The sequence below is a fragment of the Monocercomonoides exilis genome (assembly GCF_001643675.1).
Source record: "Monocercomonoides exilis strain PA203 chromosome Unknown scaffold60-472593, whole genome shotgun sequence".
Lineage (NCBI taxonomy): Eukaryota > Preaxostyla > Oxymonadida > Polymastigidae > Monocercomonoides > Monocercomonoides exilis.
In genome coordinates, this window is record NW_027150605.1 from 106,481 (window position 1) to 124,885 (window position 18,405).

Consider the following 18,405-nt stretch of genomic DNA (forward strand, 5'->3'; position numbering starts at 1 on the left):
GAAAAAAAAGTTCAATAAGAACAAATCCGGTGAAATCAAAAAAATGATTTTTTTGTCGAATTCAATTGATGGTTATTTTATTATAATAAAAACAATATCATAACTTGTGATGATTAAAATTTGAATATTTTTATTCAAAAATTATGGGAGGAAATTATAAAAAAACACTCTGTATTGTTTTTATCGTACTTTGAGAAGCGGTTTAAAATATGGCGAGCGAAGAGAGCATGTCGATGTGTTCGACATCTAGCGGGACGATGAATGATTATACTCAAGCGGAAGAGTTCAGCAAAATGGAAACATTTGGCTTTTCCCTTTTTTTCCCTCTTTTCCATCAACCGAAGCATCCAAGCAAAACATGGGAGATTTTCGTATGGGCGTTCACAGTGATTCAGATGGTTACGCTCAGTTTCTTTCGAATTGACGTTTCCACGCAAAAAGTGAACACAGTTTCTTTGGTTTGTGATTTTCATCTTTAAATTTTTTCCTTTGAGATTTATTTATCATTTCGTAATCCTAACTTCGATCCTGATATCTTTTTGGGGGAATTTTTATTCATGAAACTGTCAGTGCGTTGGCTTTCCAGATGGAACGTCTCTTGGATATTTAGCAGGAAATTACGTTTCGTTTGTAATAATAGGATGTGCAATCTATTTGGTGTTGCTTGTGATGTGCCTTGCTATAACGGCGATCTTGCAAGGTGCTATTTCAGGCTCGCAGCCGTGGGTCATTTCGCTGTTACGTTGGATTGTGCACTTCACATACACCATCTTATTTATCCCATTGACTTCAATATGCATTACTGTATTTGATTGCTATAAATCTGAGGGACAAATGGTTCATCGGGGATTTGAAGGAAGCTGTTCGGGTTCATTCTTGTCCATTTTGGGATTTATTGTTTCAATTATTGTACTGGGCTTTCTGCTGTTATCTTCAATTTTAATAAACAACATGATATACAACCACAATCCGAAGCATGGTGGGCTATGGTCATCACCACGTGGTTTGTGGCAAGCGGTGGATTCGTCTATTGTGTTTGGGTGTGTGTTTGCAATGCGAACACTGATTGAATGGCCTTTCTGGCGAGGAGTGGTGACTGTTGGATCTTCTCTAGCGATGATAGTGTATTTTGTGTATATTCAGCCGATATACAAACTGAACGGGAATCTGCTGATGGCAAGTAAGTGGTGCTTATTTGGGTTCTTGAGACTGTTCGATGAAATTTTGTATGCAATTGAAGGAGCAACAGGCAACTGGATTGTTACTATCGTGCTTCAAGTGGTTGTGCTGATAGCTGGAATCGTTGCATGTGCAGTGCTGTTGCCGAAGATTGGCCAAAAGATGAGAGAGAAGAAGTATCTGCTGACAGCTTTTGGCAGCCAGCTGTTGGACATCTACACGAAAAATCCATCTTTGGCTCTGCCTCCGCTGAAGAAGCCAGAAAGAGTGGAGCCCTCGCTTCGCTTTATCCAACAGAAAGAATATGATTCGATGATGTATTTGACATTTGCAGACTACGTCTACACACACGCACTGAAGTCGAACCCGAACGACAGCATGCTTTGCTTCCAGTATGCGACGTTTCTGCTGTCCTACCGCAAAAACTACATGAAAGCCAATACACTCATCCAGAAGGCGCGGTCGCTTTCTCCAGGCGTGTTTCTGAACTTTGTGCTGTTCTGCAAGGCGAAAGAGAACGGCGGGCGTGCAAACGGGCAGAACGGCGGGAACGGGACAGGCAACATGAACACATTTGCATTCACGACGCTGATGGCAAAGGCAGAGAAGCACCATGAGCAGGCAGTGAGTTCGATGAAGGACTTCTTCGAGAACATTACATCGATGCAGCCAGACTACAAGGCGATTCCGGGTCTGCTGAATTCGATTGTGAAGAACGAAGAGATTTCCAGAAAGAGCTACGAAGAGCTGATTGCGTCGCACGAGCAGAACACAGGTGTGCTGCGGAGCTATGCGCGCCTGCTGCTGGACATCTACGACGACGAAGACGAGGCAGAGATGATTCTGAACCGGGCAGAGCAGATTGAAGAGGACTACGGCTTCAGCGAGTCGATGACGCACACACACACCGGAAGCTTCAACGAAGGGTCGTTTGGGATGGGCGATGCATACGAGATGAGCGGGAGGAGAAGCGCAAGGGGAGACAGAACGGGTGCAGAACATGAGGCGAATATGCCTCGCGTTGTGAGGCGGGGAAGCTTTGAGGTGAATGCAGGGAGTGTTAAGGATGGCACCAACGGAGACAAAGGAGCAGAGGGTTCTTCATTGGAAGCGCAGAATTTGGAAGGAGATCGCGAATCTCTTGCGAGAAGCGAGGCGCAATGGCAGCAGTCTTCGAGTGGGATGAGAAGGCATCGCACAACAAATCGGAGGAGGAGAAAGAAGAAGAAGAAAGAGGCAACAATTGTTGATCTGGTGGTAGGGGGGCATGGGGAGCAAGGGAATCGTGAAAGCGAATACAACAGGTTGAAATTCATTGAAATAGGTTTGCATATGCTGAACATTGGCGTGCTTGTTGGAGCACTTATTGTGTATGTGATAAAGACAAATGCGTATCAGAGCAATCTGCAGACGCTGCGGAATGTGTGCGACTTGTCTTACCATTCCGCGCGTTCAGCCACAATCGGGTACAACTACTTAATATACGACAAGAGATACAACTACACCGATCCACCAAAGACGGATGAATGGCCGACGGGAATGATTCAGAGGAAAGATCTGCTGAAGATGATGGAGGAGACATCGGAGAACTTGGCCTCGATGCTGGGCAGAATCCACCAGTCGACCTCAAACTTGGAGGTGTGGGAGACAGCAGATATCAGCACGTATTTCTTCACCATCGCCACAAAGAACATAACTCACCCAGACGGAAGTGTGGAGGAAGTGATCGACACCAAAAAGCAGATCCTGCGCTCATCATCGATGTTGGAGGTTGTTGCCACAGTCTCTCAAATGATGCATCACCTGTTTCTCACAAACATATCGTCTCGTCCTCAGGATCCTGATTTTCTGTCAAACATTCAGTATTTGACGTTCAACTGCCCAGTGCCAATATTGGACGGCGCAAAAAGAGTTATCATTTATTACTATGAAATTTTGAACAAGCAGTGCGACGAAATTATGCTTGTCTTAATAATCATTCTTGTGACATCTCTTACTCCCCTCACAGTCATACAACTTTTGGTCTACGTGTTGTACACCTGGAAATCAGTGAAGAATCGGATGAGGGCATATCAGACGATGCTGGACATGCCGAAGAACAAGATGCAGAGTGTCATTCGCCGACTTCTGAGAGACGAGGACGAAGAAGACGACTTCACGATCAACGTCGAGATGGGAGAGAGCATGGAGACGAGGACATTTGACAACTACTTGGACAACAACGGCATGCACAACGATGATAACAGCCACAACGGAGAGTTCTTGGAAGATCCTGGCGCGTCTGCGTTGCGCGAAGAAGGAGACGAAAGTGGAAAAGATGACAGTTCACAGAAAGCTGTTTGCAATTCTCCACAGACATCTCAACTGGATGGCAAAGGGCCGAGTGAAATCAATACACATCCAATATTTGTGAGGCAGCAATCGATGGAGTCTCAGCAGAAGAGAAAGGCTTCTTTCAGGCAAAACGCACCCGAAACGGAACTTTCCAATGAGAAGCCAGCAACTTCCACGCTTTCGAGTGCTGGGTTTTCGATGGAGTCGTTAAACGACACTCCGTTTGCGATGGAGTCCTCGAGTTCTTTGTTTGATGAGCATCTGACGACAATTCCTTCGACACCAGGTTTGCAGCTGCCAACGCCAATGGTCGGCGAAGAGAGCCCAAAGGGAGCACAAATAACTGAACGAAGCAACGGAGCAAGGAAAACACCACAGCCACCGCTGTCGAATATCGATCTTTCTTTGGGCAAACCGAAAGTGGAGTCGGAAGGAGGAGGAGCAGGAGCAGCAGAAGTTCTGACTAATCGATCGAAGAATAACTCAACCCCTTCGAATAATCTGCAGTTGGACTCATTTGGGATGGGGTTTGTTGAATACGAAGGTGCGTCAGTTGTAACAAGTGCCACTCCCACCCGAAGCGCAACAAGGACGCCAGTGAACCAAGTGTTTGGAAATACACTGGCTGCCCCGCTGACAATCAAGCCGCTTGGCATCAATCTGACTGACGAATTGAACAACGCACCGCCATCTCCTCTTTTTATGCCGCAATCTCCTCTTCTCACGGCACGGTCTTCTCTTCTCACTCCACGAACTCCTCTTCCCATTCCGCAATCTCCTCTTCTTGTGTCACAATCTCCTCTTCTTGTGCCGCAGTCTCCTCTTCCCATTCCTCAGTCTCCTCTTCTCGTGTCGCAATCACCGCTTGTTCCGCCTCTCTTTTCAAACATCGATATCGATTCCATCAACAGCAATGGAAACAACAGCCAGCCGCACTTTGGTCTGACGTCTACAGCCTCGTTCTCCATCCAGCACGCAGTGTCTGAATACGAAACGGGGTCTCTTTTCAACTCGGCGCAGGTGATGCAGCCTCTATCGCCAAGAAATCTGTCTCCACAGAACAGGGCATTGACATACAGCCAGAACCTGTCGTTTCCGCAGATAGAAGTACCTACTCCGATGCATGCTGTCTCAGAGGCACAACTGAAGACTGATCGAAGCATGTTTGATGGACATTTGACGCCTACGCAGGCACAGCAGCAACAACAACAACCGCAGCAGCAGCCTCAAGAACAACAACAGCAACAACAAAATGGAGCAACTGAAATGAAATACATGATTGATTACGATGATAGCGATGAGTCAGAAAAGGACAAGCAGATGGGGCTGATCAGAAACGTCATTGAAGATGCAGCGTGGGAAGAAGGAATCGAAAAGGAGATAGAGAAGCACGAAGCAGCATACAAACAGTTGCCACGTCCGATATCAAAATTAGTTGTATTTACCGTGTTATTTTCAACATTGATTGGCTTAACCACAATCATATTTTCTGTTCTTATCATATCCTACGATGTCAGGAGCTACAGGCCAATATCTGCGAACATCATTCTTTCTGGAATGCGTGCTTCAATCTTGTTCCAAATCCAGTTTCTTCTGATATCCATTCTTCAGCCGCTTCCGCTGCTGGAGACGAACCAATCAATCACGTTTCCGAGATCGTGCAATCCAGTCATGTACAACTCTTCCCATTGCTCTGGTGATCCACTCACTGCACGCGGCATGCTGGTTCCGATGTCCAATTACTTCGAGGCAGTGCATTTGGGGTGCCACTTCGGAGATTCGGAGTATTCGCACGCAGATGATGTCACATACGATGAAGTGACTGTGTCGCGGATGAAGAAGGAGTTCAATGTGAAGACGCTGCTGGACGATACAGAATGTTTCCTTGCTAATTCTGATGACTGTTCTCAGGTGAATCCTATGCGGATATACGGGGTGCATGGGCATCTTTACGGACTCACATCGCTTTTGGCGCGGATGAGAATAAACGTGGAGAGGATTTCGAAGATGGATGTTGAAAACATCACGTATTTAACCCCTGAAGCACGATTCATTTTGAATGGCCTTCGAAACGACATTGTGGGAGGTATAAACAAGATGACGAATATGATTTTGACTGAAGGAAAGGAAGAAGTGCATAAATCGGTTACTATTCTAGTCATTGCGTTTATATTGTTTTCTATTTTATTCATTATTTCAATGTTTGGAAATTCAAGGACGTGGGCGATTGAAGTGACGTTTGTTGAGAATGTTTCTTGGAGATTGCACCACCTGCTGCCAATCAAAGAAGGCGAAAAGGAGATTGAGATGATTTCATCGATGGTGACCGGACACGACTCGTTCGACAAAGGAAGAGAAGCAATTCTGGATGCAGCACAGCAGCTGGTAACATCAGTCAATCAATATGAACGACAAGAAGTTGTGATGGATGCGTTCTATCAGCTTTCATCAACAGTATTGGCAGCTTTCAATGAGGAGGAAAGAGAAATGGTAGCGAGGAATTATGCAAACATTGAAAAGCACAAAAGAGAGCATTTGCTGTTGAGACAGAGGCTGACGCTGATTGGAGACCAGCTTCGCTCAAAGAACGATGCAGTGAAATCAATTGGAAAGAGGAAGCTTATTTCTTTGTTTGACATGCACTTCACAGACGAAGATATCACCTTTGCAGACACTTGTTTCGAGATGGATGACAACAATCAGAATAATAATGATAATAACGAAAACGAGAACGAAGACATCGATGATCTGTGAAGAAAATGAAAATATTACCTTTTTTTTTCATTGTTTATAGTCTGTTTTTCTCAAATTTTTGGCTGCAAAAAGTTGTATGGCCATTTTTTAGTGTAGTTATACTAGAATTTTTATTTCAGCTAGTTTTTCTATTCAATTTTTATATCTTAATTTACATCTTAATTCCATTGTCTAATATGTATTTCTCATAAGATGCTCTTTGAGAGCTCTTGTTTTTCAACCTTCATGTATCTCTCATTGTGTTCTAAATTATTTGTTGATTCATTAAGCATTCGCATCTGTCAATAATGAAATTTGAAGTTCTATTTTTGAAAGTTTAATTTATTTCATTCATTTCACTTTGGTATGAAAATAAGTACTTTTTTAATTTCATTTTGTCATTTTATAGTTTTTATTATTTTGTTATTTATTCTTCAATCTTGTTATCTGTTCTTCATTAGTTCTTCTTTTGAACAAAAACATCTAAATTCATTTGTTTCCACGAGAATGTATTTTCCTGTGACATCACCATAAACTATGATTTACTGTTGTTTTGAAGATTTTGCTTTTGTTGAGTGAAAATCGTTAAAGGAGAATTGCTTTTTATTGTTGTACATCACTTTTTACTGAACAAAAATTCATATTTTTTTTTTCATTTTGTGAATTTTAAATGCTTTTAAATTTTATTTTGAGTAAGTTCGTCTTATTTCACAACTTTTCGATTCAAAATTAACACCTATTTTATGAGGTATTTTGATTATTTACCATTTTTATTTTTCATGGGTGTGCTTTAACTGAGCAAAGCTATATTTTATCAAGATTTGATTCATCATTTCCTATTCTTTTTTATTTTTAAGTCGTATTGATGTTTTTTAAAATATTGTGAAAGAATACTGAATTTCAACAAACTCCAAAAAGCAATTTGAAAAGGAAAAAAAAAAAAATAAAAAAATAAAAAAATAAAAAAATAAAAAAATAATAATAAAAAAAAAAGATACAAAGACGCGAATGAATGAAACTGAAAAAAAAAAAAAAAAAAAAAAAAAAATAATTTTTTCCTGATGAATGAGCTTTGTTTGCGAAAATAAAAGAAATTTAATATAGAACAAGAAGTGCAATTCATTTCGATAACATATCATCCATTCAATGAGAATAAAATCAAAGGATAGATTTTGAACAAAGTCTTTTGTTTGATGAAGAATGAAATGCCAAAATTACAGATGATCTGTTTTTGTCAAAGGAAATGGAGGCATGGTTGCAACTCCTTGATGTTCCAACAGAAACAAGAACCATCACGATATTAAGAGTGTATACAGTTTATATTGGTGAATTGGAAAATCCAACACATGAAGAAAACACATTTTTAAGGAAAAAAAAAAGAGTCACAGATGGAAGCAAAAATCAGGATCACGATGTATTAATTGGAGAAAATTCAAATGAGAAAAGAAATATTTATAAGCTTTATTGGCTTGCCAATCATCCAGGATTAAATATGAATCTTGATTAAAGAAGAAAATCTGGGCTAATGATAACTTGACGTAGTCGCTCAAATTTTGTTTTTATTAAGATTTTTTTTGCATAATAGTCAATAATGTGATTAACTAAAAGAAGTCAGCTCCGAAAATTCGAACAATCTTTTGTTTTCAGAAAAACACATTTTTTCAAAAAAATCCCATAATATAAGTTTTTTTATTTTTTTAATTTAAAATTAAATAAAATAGAACCTATTTTCAAATGGTATGAAAAAAAATTTGATTTAGAAATAACTATTTGACGTAGAAAGTTGCTTTTGAAAAAGATAATATCAAAATTGGAAATCATCCTCAAACGATGATGCATCACCTCCATCTCCAGCTCCAAAAGGATCGATATCATCATCCATGTTATCTTCAAATTTAATGACTGGAACATCATCATCACTTGTTTCTTTATGATCACTTTTTTCATCATCATCAATCTCCATTGTGATATCTTCCTCGGTCTCACTTTCTGATTCTTCATCGTTTTTGTTTTTTGTTGGTTTGTATTGAAAGACATGAGTTAGAAATTCATTTATAGTCAAATTTTCATCTCTTTTCCCAATGAAACTCATCAAAAAATCATCAATGAATCTTTCTTTGACTCCTGTTCGAGGGAAACTTGTTCTGAGCAAGCTCCAAGTTCCATCCATCAAACATGTGCAAATTCCAGAGAGAGCATCACGAAAGTTGTATTTGTAACATACAGTTAATTGCTTATATCCCAACGTCTCCAGACACTGATATGCTTTCCATTCATCGGAGTATATCATCGTTCCTTCAATCACATTTGCCTGGATGATAGGAATTAAAGTGTTTTTCTTTCTATTTTTCACTCGTAGCAGTAAACATTTTCCTTTCTTTCCTTCAACGTTCCTTTCAATCATGCCAAATATCCAAATTTGTGCTTTTTTCTTTCCCTTGTGATATTTTCTTTTCGTTAATATGGCTTCGTCAATCTCCACAATTGTTTCTTCACCGCCAAGCTTTTGAAATTTGTCACAGCATACGAGGCTAAACTTGCACGAGCAATTGAATAATAATAACTGACAGATATGGGTGATTCTTTTTGAAAAGTCGCTATGGATCAAAAATCAATCCCATGAAAGTTAATAAAAAAACACTCCGTTACCATAATACAAATGAAAATATAAAACTCACACAGTGATGTTAGTAGGCTCATAACAAACTTCTTTATGAGAAGATATATTCTTTTTCAAAAAATTATGCACAGTCTAAACCGGATATAATCACGTCGGTTTTTGCACAACTTTTTGTGACTATATCCGATTGTGATTACACACGATGATGCTTCACACAGAAAAAAATAAAAATTTATAAATAAATTAATTAATTTTGGGTCATAATTTTCATTTTTGGAAATTCTATCCAAATACACTTTTTTCACTTGCGAAATTAATTTTTTGCATCAATGCATATTGCTTTAACTTATTTGAGTATAATTTTGAAAACGCGAAATTTTGAGATTTTTGATCAAAAAATCGATTTTTCAATGAAAAAATCACCCATAATAATAAAAAATGTGATTATATATTTTCATCCCTGTGATGATATGCGATGAAAAATGAATGAAAAACTATCAAAAAATATCGGTGCATAGAAAAATGTGACTATAAACGAATGTGATTATATTCGACGTGATTATATCCGGTTTAGACTGTATCAAATTTTTTGATCAAAATTTGAATTTTTGCTTTTCTATGTGAAAAGGGTTTTATTGCTTGAACTATTTTGCACTTGTTGATTCATAAAATGCACAAGGTTTTTATCGATTTTATTTCATCAAAAATTAGAGATTCGTTAATTAATCAAATTCTTATTTGATTAAAAATTTTCATTGCACAGAATGTGCCTGGAATTTTAATAAATGCGTAGATTACTCCCACAAGTTTGATAAATATGAAAAACATACATATCAAAAGGTTTTCATTCAGCTTTTATTTAAATGTTTTATTTTATTATTCTAATAAAATTATTCATTATTTTAGCTTGGAAAGTTTGCTGCAGATTTCAGAGCACCGTTTGTGAAGGAACTGGCGATCTGGGGTTGCACAATAGACTCGTTTGAAGGAGAAGAAGATCTTTTGTTGAGGGTTGTGAAATACCAGAGCGAGACGATATTAGTTTCTTCAGTTGCAGACAATCATGGAGATTGCAAGCAATGTGGAGGATTTGAAGCGCCTTGTGAGTCTTTGAGTGAAGGAGTTCAACACATCATACCATCACGCTATTCGCAGCTGTTGATATCGGAGCAAACAATCATCAACGGAGAATGCTGTGTGCAGAATGTTAGCATTCACTCATTGGAATCAACTTCAGCTGCTTTGGTGTATCTGAACTCAACAATTGTTGGGGATGTGGGAAGTCTAATCACAACTGCAGGGAGAATTCGTATAGAGAGAGCAAAGTTCACCTTTGGCCAGTCGTATGCGCACTCTAGCTGCGCTGCTGTTAACGGCACTAATGGAGAGCACTCGTTCTCCTTTGAAAATTTTGCATCGTCTTCTGCCTTATAGGTCGTCCTGACATCCTCGTTTCCTACCGAGCACCATTTTCTTCAGAAGTCCCTCTTTCCGTGCAATTCAACCATCCTTTCTCTTCTTCTCCTTCTACTCCTTCTTATGCATATTATTATTATTATTATTATAATTATAATTATAATTTTATTCCATTCATTCACCATCACACAAATCATCAAACTCATTTTATTCTTCTCATTCTTCTCATTCTCATCGCACTGCAAGAATATTAATCGAACCTTCTTCTTCTTCTTCAAATTCTTCTTCTTCTCCTCGTTCTCCTTCTCCTCCTCCATTACCACCACCACCACCGCCGCCGCCACCACCACCACCTCCTCCTCCTCCTTCTTCTTCTTCAACTTAAAACCTGAATGAGTTTCAGAAACCTCCATCGCGTGTGTCCCCTTGCCACATTCACCGTCGCTCCTCTTCTGTAAACTTCTCCTCTCATTCTCCTCTCCTCAGCTCTGATCATATCTCTCTACTTCTTCCATTGCAGTTACTCCATTTGTGCCATCTTCTTCTTTGAAATCTTCAACAGTTTCTACCACAATTCCTTCTCGTCTATCAAAACCATCAGCTTCTGCTGCACCTTCTGCTTTCTCCTCTCCCTTAGTCACACTCTCTCAAGTGCCTGTATCATCCAGCAAGAAAACACCTCTTTCTCCTTCTCTTTCTCTTTCTCCTTTTCTCTCTCTTTCTCCTTCTGCTGTAAAAAGGAGATCCACAACCCCTCCTCCCACATCATCAGCAAACACTTATCGCCCTGTGCCTCAGACTGTTCCTGTTGCTTCAACTTCACCTCGTCCTGTGTTCTCTTCTACTGCTTCCTCTTCTTCTTCCTCTTCTTCTCTTTCTTCTGTTCCGTCAACCTCTTTCTTTTCCCAAGAACATTCGGTCTTTTCTCCACAAACAGCTGAAATTGATGAGCTTCACAACTCGTCAAAGCCTGCAGCATTTTCAATTGTTCATTCGGATGACTCTTCGAAAGGACAAACTCTTCAGTAATCCTCTTCTCCTTCTCCTTCTTCCTCTTCCTCTTCCTCTTCTTCTCTCACTCCAATATTATCTGCTGCTGCTGCATCATCTTCCTCTTCCTCTTCCTCTTCCTCTTCTCTTCTATCATCAACCTCTCTCTCTCTCAATCAACCCCCTCATTAAATAGCTCTTCTCGCAGTGTTCTCCGTCAAACCGCTCCGCTTCGCCCGCTCATCAGCCATAATTCAGCACAATATTATTCTCTTCCTTCATCTCAAGCAACTTCACTTCAACCTCTGCGCTTCTTAACTCCTCCAATGCCTCCTTCTCAGCCTCCTCCTTCTCATCCTCCGCCTCATCCGCCTCCACCTCTTTCCAACCCTCCTCCTCCTCCTCATTCTCTTCCTCCACACACGCTTCCTCCTCCTTCGAAGTCTCCTCCACCTGTTCCTCTTTCTCCTTCTGCAAGCATACTGCCTGCTTCATTTGTGTCTTTCTTTGGTACCACACAAACAAATGCTCCTTCTTCTTCGCCTTCGTTGTCGTCTTCTTCTTCTTCAGTTGGATCAACAGATGATGCAAAGATGAATTCTCTTAAGACAGGCTCTGGTTCTTACACTCCAACACCAATGTGCTCAAATGCTGATGTTCCAGCTTCTTTCTCTTCCATCTCGTCAATTTCTTCTTCTTCTTCCAACCAGCACCCAATCTTCTCTTTCGACTCGTTCTGTTTCGATGAATGAGTAGCCAACAGCAGCCACAACTCCGTTTTCAATGGTATCTGCTGAATTTTCGATGTCCCCTTCGCTCAAAAGACAAAGCAACGGAACCCCACAAAGATCTGCTTATACTCCTCCTTCTTTCTCAGCAAGAAATATGCCTACAGATTTTGCGTCTGATTTTGCTCCTTCTTCTTCTTCCACTTCGAATTCTTCGAATTCTTCTTCTTCTTCTTTGTCTTCCTCTTCTGCTTTCTCAAAGCCAAATCCTCGTTCAATCAACAAGGGATCATTCACTCTTGATATCTTTTCATCATCATTACCTTCTTCTTCTTCTTCTTCTTCTCTGTTTGGACAGCCTTCTTCAATAAGATACTCAACCACACCGCCATTTGATTTCTTTGACAGAAAGATTTATGCTGATCTTTCCAAAAACTCTCCTTTCTCTTCTTCTCGAACACAATCGTCATCATCATCAACATCGTCATCTTCATCATTGTTCATGCCTTTCTCAACTTCATCATCAATTTCTTCTTCTTCTTCTTCTTCCTCTTCTTCCTCTTCTTCTTCCTCTTCTCCTTCTCCTTCTGATGCATTAAACATTCCAATTTCACAACATTTCATATCAATTTGTTCAAAGCAACATTTATCTTCTTCTTCTTCACCCTCTTCACCTTCTTCACCTTATTTACTATTATTTGCTCAGAAATAAGCAAAAAGAAAACAAAACATTCTCAATGTTGACTCCATATTTGTTTCTTTCAAAGAATTTTTTGAAAGAAATTGATTGTAAAAAGAAACAGGAAATAGATGGAAAATGAGGTTGGTTGATGAAGCAAAATCAAATTTTGAAGAAAAATTGAGAATACAAAAATCGATAAATAAAGAATAAAAGAGAAAGAAGAGAAAGAGGGGTTAGAGGAAGAAGAAGAATAGAAGAAGAAGAATACGATAAGGATAATGCAAATATCAATGAAGAACATGGAAAGGCTTCGCTATTAACTCCCACAGCTACGCCATCGTCTGCAGAAACTGCACCACTCATTGCCCATCCTCAAGAGAAAGACCAAAGAAGGTCGCTTTTTTGAGTTGCTCCTTCACAGCTTCAGCCCCAACAGCACTCCCGGAAGCCGCACAATGTGGAACAAATTCAACCGCCCTTCTTTCTTCTCTTTCACCAACTGCACAATCAAAACATGCAGCTTTAGCACAAACTATTCCCACGTCACCTTCGATGCTGTGTAAAACTCATACTCCAAGTTGACCGATGCCATCTTGCCGCCTTCTCAATCACATAATTCAAAGACTGCAGAGCAGGATTTTGCAGGTTAGCTTCATCACAAACATCCGGAAGCTGCTTCTTCTCTGAAGTTATTCAGCAGAAACCACAGAAACACATACGCTTCCGCATCCCTTTTCTCCTGCTGCATCTCCTCAAACAACCAAAAGACACTTATATCTCTTCTCCGACACCTCTTCTACCACAATTCAATTATCAGGAAAACTCCAATTCTCCTCCGGTTTACTCCTTCTGCACGAATTCCCCAAACAGTTCCATCTCTGCAAAGTCCTAACGGAACAGTTCTTCCCCACACATCCTCGCACACATCACCGCCTAGTTATTCTTTTGCACCGCTTGCTTCTTCCCCAGTTACATGAACACAAATTCACCAAACCCCTATCTCTGCACGCCCATCCCCATTCAAAGATCTGCTGAAATAAAGTCTCCGCATTACCCCCGGATCCTCGACAGCTTCCATATTAGCTAAGACTGCAGACCTATCTTCAGCAACTTCAACAAACGTTTCATCTTCACAGACGACCGCCGCGAGTGTGGCACCCGAAGCACACGTGCTGATTTTCACGTTTCTTGTTCCAGCGACACAGACGCTGCACTCATCTGTCACTCCCACGCCATCGACACAGCCTGCAAAGGCACCCTTCCTGCCCAGACACCCCTACCCTCAATCCACCAGGAGATGTAATAGATCACTCCGATTCTTCCCTGTCTCTGCTTTCTGTCGTCTGCTCAAGAAGCATGAACGGGCACAACACAACGTTCGCACTCCATTTACCTTTCTTTACCACTGTTGGAACCACAGTTTTCATCCAATCATCCCGCTCCCTCTCTTCGGATCGTTGTGCTGAAACAGCGGAATCCTATTCACTGCGCTTACATCTCTTTCTTCTGCCTTTTCCACCTCCTCTGCCTCCTCGTATTCTCAGCCGAAACTTCTATTACTCATCCTCCTCCTTTCTCCATCCATCTCTCTCACCCCTTTCTCCTCTGCCATTCCTTCCCTACTCCCTCCAAAGTCCACTTGCACCTCACGCTCTTCCAGCTCCCTAACCTGAACAACCAGCCGCTCCACCTTCTCTTCATACGACGCCTTCATTTTCTTCTGCTCCTGCTTCTTTTGTGCAAGCGCCGTCTGCTGCTTCTCAATCACCTCCTTGAACAGCGCCTTCTGCTCGCTTATCGTCTGCTCCTGCACTTTCGACAGCTCCATCAGCATCTTCGTTTCCTTCTCCATCTTGTTCATCTTCTGCCTCACACTTGCATCCACTCCTCCTTCACCACCACTGACACCAATACCACCATTGGCCCCGCACTGTTCTTCTCTGATCTCTCGCTGATCAATGATCTCGTTCCCTCGCTTCCGCATCCTCCGTCTCCTCCTCCATCACCACTATTTGCCTCTCTCTCTGCACTCGCCAGGCTCTCCACTTTCACAGAAAGCTCCTTCAAGCTTGGATTCGGGCCAAGCATCACAGCGCTGCCACCACAATGCTCGCTTCAAACTTCTCTTTGTGCTTTTTACACAGCCCAACAGCGGAATCAACGAAGCATTAGACAGAATTTTTCGTCCACATACAGACATTAACAAAGAAGATGTCGCAAGGGAAACTTCAATTTCCTGCATCGACCTCTTGCTGTACCAACTCACCACCACGCCCTGCTGCGCGCATCGATTCTTCACTTCTCAATCCTCATATAAATCAGTTCCACCTTCTCCTTCATCGTCACCAGCTGCTCCTTCACTTCCTTCACCTGCATCACCTCTGAGTTGTGCTTCTCGCTCAGCTCCGGAATCTTCCTCTGATCCATCCAGATGATATTGGCCTTCTCCTTCATCTGCTCTGTCAGCCCGCTCATCCGCTTCGCCTCCTTTTCCTTTTCCAACTTCTTCTTCTTCTTTTCTTTCTTCCAGCAAATTCAGCACTATCGCTGCAGGCGACAGAACCACATCTTTCATCATCAGCCCCTCTGCCCCACAGCCTCCAGCGCCTTTTCCGCAAACTCTCCTGCTTCATTCGCTGCAACCATTCACCTCCTCATTTTGTTGCACAGCTTCATCACTCCGCATGTCTCGACTGCTTCTATCGGTTCTCCAGCCATTCAATGACCAATGAAGCCAGGGATGGACAGGAGTATTGCAGATTGGCAGAAACGCATCCACATCAACCGCTGTTAATAACAGCTTCTTCGACGACTTCTTTCTCGGTAAATCCTCAAGTGACGGGAGCAAAGCTACAAGAAGAATGAAAAGCATCAAACATTGAACGGACATTGCATGTTCTGTACAGCAGAGCACAGCAAGCCAATATTGAAACCTTGCAGCGTGTGCAACATCAGCAGCGACAGGAGCAGTGACAGCTTCATAACCATGCAGCTTTTGCAGCTCAGCTGCTTTCTTCACAACTAGGTTAGTGTTTTTATTGGCACCATTTTTTTATTGGCACCAAATTTTTGAAGTGATAAAATTCAAAAAACACAGACTCAATTAGCAAAAATAAACAAAACTTGGGTCAAATATTCTTCGAATTTTTCTTTTTCCAGAACTTTGATCTGTAGAATTTTCTTCTTCGATATTTTCCAAATCATCATGCAAAATTCTTCTAAAAACTCTTTTCTTCTTTGACTTAATTGGAAGAGTATCTTCGATGTTTTCTGTTTCTTCTTCGGCTTCGGAACATTTCGCACTTGTTCGAATAAATATATCTTCTTCCCACTTTTCTAAGAAATCCTCATTTGTGAGCAGTTTTCCGTAAAAATCAAAACGATTTGAATAAGTGGGCAAAGGAAATGAAGAGTGTTTGGGCAATTTACGTAAAACTGGTCCTGACGATCTGAACAAAACACCACTTGCATCAAATGCATTCTTTATTACTGATGGTGCGAATGCAGAGTGAAGAGCTTGAGGAAGGATGTCTGCCAAAGCCTTTCTGTTGGAAGAAGCTGTTGAAGATTGAGGGATTTCTATTGATGAATTTAAAACCGATTTAAGAACGGCAAAAACACCTCTATCGAGAGGTTGTGAAATATGTGTTGTGTGAGGAACAAATGTGATGACATCCACATTCGATTCCATAAATTTTCTCCAAATTATAGGGTTTGCACGAGAGCTGTGCGAATCGACGAATAGCAAACATCTCTCTTCCGTCAATTTCATCCTTTTCTTTCTTTCTAATATTTCTGGAAGAAGAACACGCAAAGAGTATCTTTCGAAGAGAGAAAAGTTCATCCAACCGTTTGTATTGCTCCACACATCAAGCGAAGGAGACAGCAGAGGTGTTAACTCTTCCGGAACATTGGAACTTGGCCAAAGCACAATTGTGGGTAAAGAAAAGCCATCCGATGCAACAGCAGCTACAAGCGTCGCGTTTCGCACCCTCGAAGGAGCAAGGCAATAGGCTGAAGGAGACTCTGAGGATGTTGCAACAAGTTTTTGTGAATTTTCGGATAATCTTAGTGATGTTTCGTCTACATTAAAGATTAACTCCCTTCGGTATTTATATTTTGAATGCAAATCATCAAGCATTTCGTACCAAGGCTTTAAAACGTCCTGACAAGATGCGGCAAGACGTTTTGAATCCAAAATTTTTGGCTTTTGTAATTTCAATTCGGGCTGATTTCGCAAGAAGGAATAAGCAGCTGATTTTGAAATTTCTTTTTTTGGTGAAGCATCTTCGAAAATCTCTGAATCTTCATCTTCAATCGCATTTTCAATCTTAATAGAATCAAATAAATATAAAAGAAAAATATTTTGCAAACCAATTCTTTTGTTTTTTTCACTGTAAGATTTGTTCCACACTTTGCTTCAATTTTAATAACGTCTGTAACAATTTCCTTTTTTTCTTTACGCAGCAATGACGGTCTTCCCACTTTGGCAACATCCCTTTCACTTTTCACAGCCTTCACTGCATGGATGAGTGTTTTTTTTGTAAATTCACCGAAGTTGGTTGCATCCACAAGCCTGGCTTTTCCGTCGATTAGAATTCGCGCCATCCTCTCTAGTCTATTTTCATAAATGCGATAGTCAATTGATGCCATTTCTGCTTGCATTTTTCTTTTTCCTTCTTCAGCTTTTTTTTTGATCATAAAAAAATCAATCAATTTTTTGGGTAATGATCAAAAAAAAAGTCCATTTTAAGCAGCCAGAAGACATTTCAAGTTTTGATATATGAAGTATTTACTCTTAAAAATTTTTGTTTATTCAATTTGTTTTTAAAAAGAATTTGTCATGTTTTTTTCATACGATAATTTCACTAACATATTTAACTGTTGCCCCGAAATTAAATAAGCACATCTGTTAATCCAATGACGATAAAAACAATTGTTTGTACACATAATATTTGTTCCCAATATCAAATTATATCTTTCACAAAGAAATAGAAAAAAGGTGCCAATAAAAAAAAAGGTGCCAATAAAAACACTAACCTATCCTCAGCCGCCTAACGATTTCATTCATCGATGCTGCTTCAAGCGTTAAAGAAGCCTCCACCTTCTAGGCATCCGAAGGGTAAATTGGTAGTACAGACGAAAATGCTAATAACTGTTCATTCCCTGTAACCTTCTTCTCTTCTCTTATTGGATTACGGAATGGTCAAAAAGATCTGCGTGCTGCTTCACTCGAAGAAGACGAAAAAGACAAAGGCGCTGAGCGAAGAGACAACTGAATTGCTTCCACTATCGCAAGAAGCTTATTGAAACAACTTAACTCACAAAAATACAACATCTTCTATCCCACATACACTTGATCAATGTTCAAATAAGAACGTCAAACATCACAGAAATTTATTTTTTCGATCTGATTGAAAAAAGGAACAGAATTTCTTTTAGAAGGAAATTGAAATGAGAAGAAAATATGAATAAAATAGAAAATGAAAAGTTGAAAACTATTTAAGATATGATTCATGATTTGATTCAAAACATTAGATACCATTTCTGTTAAGAATTTTATATAAAAGTTCATTTAATTTTGAGAAATGACATGTTATTCTTCATTTATTTTTGATTTCATTTCCAATTGCTCAATGTTAACAACTTTTTGTATTTCTTTTAATTTCAATGATGAAAGAATAGATGAAAATTTCCTATTTAATAATTTCTTTTCAAAATAA

At 40.2% G+C, this 18,405-nt stretch overlaps 7 protein-coding genes across 7 annotated transcripts; 4 read left to right on the plus strand and 3 right to left on the minus strand.

Annotated features, from left to right (window-relative positions):
* Window positions 1–209: 209 nt before the first annotated feature.
* MONOS_3747 (uncharacterized protein) lies at window positions 210–7,222 on the plus strand (the record flags this gene model as incomplete). The annotated part of the gene is made up of 2 exons (XM_067873766.1): window positions 210–458; window positions 571–7,222. 2 exons carry the CDS (start codon window positions 210–212, stop codon window positions 6,265–6,267), a joined length of 5,946 nt encoding a protein of 1,981 aa, XP_067719623.1. The 3' UTR covers window positions 6,268–7,222.
* An 828-nt stretch (window positions 7,223–8,050) lies between these two features.
* MONOS_3748 (putative ISXO2-like transposase domain) lies at window positions 8,051–8,650 on the minus strand (the record flags this gene model as incomplete). Its single annotated transcript, XM_067873767.1, has 1 exon — window positions 8,051–8,650. The coding sequence occupies one exon, from the start codon at window positions 8,648–8,650 to the stop codon at window positions 8,051–8,053; it is 600 nt and encodes a 199-aa protein (XP_067719624.1).
* Window positions 8,651–9,651: 1,001 nt separating this feature from the next.
* MONOS_3749 (uncharacterized protein) lies at window positions 9,652–10,300 on the plus strand (the record flags this gene model as incomplete). The annotated part of the gene is made up of 2 exons (XM_067873768.1): window positions 9,652–9,672; window positions 9,773–10,300. The coding sequence occupies 2 exons, from the start codon at window positions 9,652–9,654 to the stop codon at window positions 10,298–10,300; spliced, it is 549 nt and encodes a 182-aa protein (XP_067719625.1).
* Window positions 10,301–10,674: 374 nt separating this feature from the next.
* Window positions 10,675–12,024, plus strand: MONOS_3750 (uncharacterized protein; the record flags this gene model as incomplete). Its single annotated transcript, XM_067873770.1, has 3 exons — window positions 10,675–10,678; window positions 10,803–11,307; window positions 11,469–12,024. The coding sequence occupies 3 exons, from the start codon at window positions 10,675–10,677 to the stop codon at window positions 12,022–12,024; spliced, it is 1,065 nt and encodes a 354-aa protein (XP_067719626.1).
* A 31-nt stretch (window positions 12,025–12,055) lies between these two features.
* MONOS_3751 (uncharacterized protein) lies at window positions 12,056–12,712 on the plus strand (the record flags this gene model as incomplete). Its single annotated transcript, XM_067873771.1, has 1 exon — window positions 12,056–12,712. The coding sequence occupies one exon, from the start codon at window positions 12,056–12,058 to the stop codon at window positions 12,710–12,712; it is 657 nt and encodes a 218-aa protein (XP_067719627.1).
* Window positions 12,713–14,222: 1,510 nt separating this feature from the next.
* MONOS_3752 (uncharacterized protein) lies at window positions 14,223–14,666 on the minus strand (the record flags this gene model as incomplete). Its single annotated transcript, XM_067873772.1, has 1 exon — window positions 14,223–14,666. The coding sequence occupies one exon, from the start codon at window positions 14,664–14,666 to the stop codon at window positions 14,223–14,225; it is 444 nt and encodes a 147-aa protein (XP_067719628.1).
* Window positions 14,667–14,984: 318 nt separating this feature from the next.
* On the minus strand, window positions 14,985–17,383 carry MONOS_3753 (uncharacterized protein; the record flags this gene model as incomplete). The annotated part of the gene is made up of 4 exons (XM_067873773.1): window positions 14,985–15,306; window positions 15,616–15,703; window positions 15,806–17,012; window positions 17,057–17,383. 4 exons carry the CDS (start codon window positions 17,381–17,383, stop codon window positions 14,985–14,987), a joined length of 1,944 nt encoding a protein of 647 aa, XP_067719629.1.
* Between the last annotated feature and the right edge of the window lie 1,022 nt (window positions 17,384–18,405).